General features: G+C 48.0%; 1 protein-coding gene across 1 annotated transcript; it reads right to left on the reverse strand.

Moving 5' to 3' along the window:
- Window positions 1-208: 208 nt before the first annotated feature.
- Window positions 209-2,917, reverse strand: LOC119376501 (uncharacterized). Its single transcript, XM_037646307.2, has 2 exons — window positions 2,493-2,917; window positions 209-1,394 (listed from the first exon to the last, which is right to left on the reverse strand). The coding sequence occupies exons 1-2, from the start codon at window positions 2,778-2,780 to the stop codon at window positions 243-245; spliced, it is 1,440 nt and encodes a 479-aa protein (XP_037502235.1). The 5' UTR covers window positions 2,781-2,917; the 3' UTR covers window positions 209-242.
- Between the last annotated feature and the right edge of the window lie 570 nt (window positions 2,918-3,487).

The following is a 3,487-nucleotide window of genomic DNA, read 5'->3' on the forward strand; positions in this document are numbered from 1 at the left end:
AAACACTCCAAATGTGAGAACACTGACCGAGCGTTTTGGAGGCAACATGACGGACGAATCGTCACTTTTAGATGCGACAAAATGAAAATTCCCAGTCACATGGCGTATCAACAACAAAGGAACAGACAACAGTTTTTAACCATATGATAAGTGTAGCAAAATTCAACAACTGTCTCACTAACAAGCATTGTTATGAGAAAGAATTTTCTCTGGAAAGGAGGGTATACCGGCGTACTGCGCTCTCAGCTACGTCGAGCATTAGAAGCTCCCGCCGGTGGGTTTTCTGCATGCGAGAACTCGAGTCTCAACTCCATGTGCCCGTCTTGAAGAAAACCGCCCGCCTGAAGAGAATCGGATTCTGTCCAGAACGCACGGTGAAAGTGTGCCCACGACCCTCCGTTGTGCATACACTCGCAAGAACTGTCAATGGAAGGGAGTTCACGAACCCTCCATTGTTTCTTGTTCAATGCCATGAAGCGGAAATGGGGCGGCAAACAATGGGAGCCAGCTAGCAACCCGTAAAACGCAATCTCCACCCTGATACGATGAGCGTGCCCGACGTAGCTCTTCCAGATGGCGACCGTAAAGTATGTGTCCCTCATGTGCAACAAAACAATCTCAGCAAACTTTTTCGACCTTTCCGGACACGCAATGATTTCGTCGCAGTTTTCGACGCTCAGTACGTAATTCACGTTGGCGTAGGCCTGGGTCCACGCTAGTATGGAAGGCAAGGAACTGGTCAGATTGCGAACGTCGACGCTCCTCGAAGTGCAACGAACAGCTACTCGGCGCGGACACTGCTCCGAAGTTGGCAGTGAGTGTTCCGGGCCACCCAGTGACATGTTCGCGAATTGTTCCAACTTTCGAAGTATCAGCATCTTCTCTGAGCCCAACGGAAGAGGCGCCGAGGCGTCGGCTTCGTCGGCCACCAAATCTCGCAAAGAAGTGAGCTCCGGCGACAAGGTGCACGAAATACTGGCCGCGCCACGAGCCATCTCCGCCATTACTGATGCTCCGACATCGCGGATGACATCAGCTAACCTAGACTCTTGGTTCCTGACCTGTTCCGTCAGCTCATTCATTTGGCTCTGAACCACGGGCAGAAGCTGGTCATGGCTCGGGTCCCTCAACAGCGCCTTCAGCTCTTCCAGAGAAGAGTTGACGTCTTGTAGCGTCAGCGCTGTAGACTCCGCGGACATGTTCTCTGAGCGTGTCGAAGAAACACCGGCACCGCATCCGGCAACGTAGTGCGCTGGCAGGTCCCTGTGCAGGACCCCCTCGCCGCATCGCAAACATTCCACTGAATGGAATGTGCATGCGTTCTCGTAGTGTTCCAGCGTATCTCGCACAGTGCCCTGAAACTGGCAACCGTGTGATTCGTTCCAGCAGTGAACCTTCAAAGAAAAAAGATAAAATGCGATATCGTTATGCGCAATAATAATAATAATAATAATAATAATGATAATAATAATAATAATAATATTAATAAGAATAATAATAACAGCTGGGTTATTACGCGCCAAAACCACGATATGATTATGAGGCACGCCGTAACTGAGGGCTCTGGAAATATCGACCGTCTGGTGTTTTTTCACCGTGCACTGACATCGCACAGTACACAGGCCTCTAGCATTTCGCCTTCATCGAAATGCGACCGCCGCGGCCGGCAGACTAATATATCTCTTAGAAAGCAAACGTCAAGAACCTCGAGAGCATGCATAAACTGGCAGTATTGCGAAAAAGGGGATATAGGCCTTCTATGCAAGAAACCATATTTCTGCTTGAATGCTCCTTTACTTTTCTAGCCTCCAAGTTATAAAATTATAATCTGCGTACAAATATAGGCTTTGTCGCTTACACAGACTTTAAAAAATCAACAATAACTAGTCAGCAATTATGGCTTTCTTGCAGCATCATAACTCTTTTCAAAACGTGCATCAACCACAGCGCTGGAACGTTAACACTAGAAGAACTAGCAACGGCGACCAAATGCTTCAGTTTTCTTTTACGAGAATATTATAACATTAGCAAAAAATAACATTAGCAAATTATGCTCTGCCTTTAAAAGATCTACGTCTTATTTTTATGTCGTGTAAAAGGTTCATGCTCTTTTCGCAAACATTATTTATAACGCTTGCGTGAAATTTTCTCATAAGGCCTGTACGAAATCGTGGGATTTTCGGCGATCAGCCGTTTCTGATATGACAACGTGATACTTTATCGAGGTGACTTCTCATGTCACTTTGGCACATTTCATTGTTGCCTGGCTATAAACGTACGACCATCGTTGTAGCAACCAAAGTATTGCGCTGCTAAGCACGTCCAATTCCCAGCATGCAGGAAGGAAAAAAGTTAGGAGGGCAACACTGCGCGATGTGAAAGAAAGAAAGGAAGAATATTAGCAGGTCAGGCGCGCGGACTGAGCAAGGGCTCCTGACTTTTTTTTTTCTTCTTCTTCGGAAGAGACATTGATATTGGTTTTCTTTCCTCACCTTGAATGCGCTCGCATTCCTGGGGAAGAGGTCGTAAGCGGAGCACTGCGATGCCTCGAACGGCTCTTGATCTAACGGACACCGCCCATCGGCATCTCGAGAGCTGGCTGCGTGGCAGGATTCGCACAGAGCGTGCGAGCACGGCAACAGCACAGTCCTCTTTGGGATCATGCGACAGAGGGCACACACTCGCGAACTGGGCACTTCGTCCACAAAGCGGGTCGCTCGCCAGTTGACGCCTGCGACGGCGTGGTCGCGAAAACGGTGCACTCGTCCGCGATCCGGCATGGCGGTACGTCTTCTTCGCACAAAAACACGCGGCTGTCGCGCCGGAGCAAGACTCGCTTTTATCAGCAAGCTTTCCGATACTCGGTGGTCTCATAGAAACGTCGCAAAACAGAGATAAAAGCGGAAGGAGGCAGGTCATTGTAACGTTATCGCGTCTTTTATCTGTCACGACGCGAGGACCAATGCACACGCTAACGCCGGCGCCAGTGGCTCTTCTTAGGTTCCAGATGCCGCAGCGAGAAGTACTATCGTGAGTAGTATGAATAGGAGCACGTGGGCGCTTGGCAAATAGCTTCAAACCTGACGCAGGGGATTTCGCGGCGCCCGCTGTCGGAAACAAGTGGCAAGAGCGCCGCGGTGCAATCAAATGTTGACCCACCCGCCTCGCTATTGCTGAGAAAAAAAAACAGAAAAAAACTGCAGCTGATTAAGTAAAATACAGCGTTGAGAGCTGTGCGTGCGTGCGTGTGTAACACATAAAATGAAGACACAGCAAAATAAAAATTAAGGCAGTCTCGCATAGGGGTGCCAAGAATGAAGGACGTGCCTAGCTGGGCAGCCTTTTTTGTTTCTCTTCGGTTTTCTCTTTCTTTCGTCCTCTTTTTCTTTCTTTTTCGCTCTTTATTTTTATTTTTTCATCTCGTAAACTCTTCATCTCGCTTTATCTATATCTTTCTCTTTCTATTTTTCTTCCTATTTTTTTCTTT

Source organism: Rhipicephalus sanguineus, unplaced genomic scaffold (genome assembly GCF_013339695.2).
Source record: "Rhipicephalus sanguineus isolate Rsan-2018 unplaced genomic scaffold, BIME_Rsan_1.4 Seq12371, whole genome shotgun sequence".
In the NCBI taxonomy this organism is placed as follows: domain Eukaryota; kingdom Metazoa; phylum Arthropoda; class Arachnida; order Ixodida; family Ixodidae; genus Rhipicephalus; species Rhipicephalus sanguineus.

What these genes read in the sequence shown, in the direction of transcription:
- LOC119376501 (XM_037646307.2), bottom strand. Translation starts at nt 2,780, where the DNA reads ATGCCGGATCGCGGACGAGTGCACCGTTTTCGCGACCACGCCGTCGCA. An exon ending in GGAATGCGAGCGCATTCAAG is followed by an intron (nt 1,395 to 2,492) that starts GTGAGGAAAGAA and finishes TTTTCTTTGAAG; the next exon opens with GTTCACTGCTGGAACGAATC.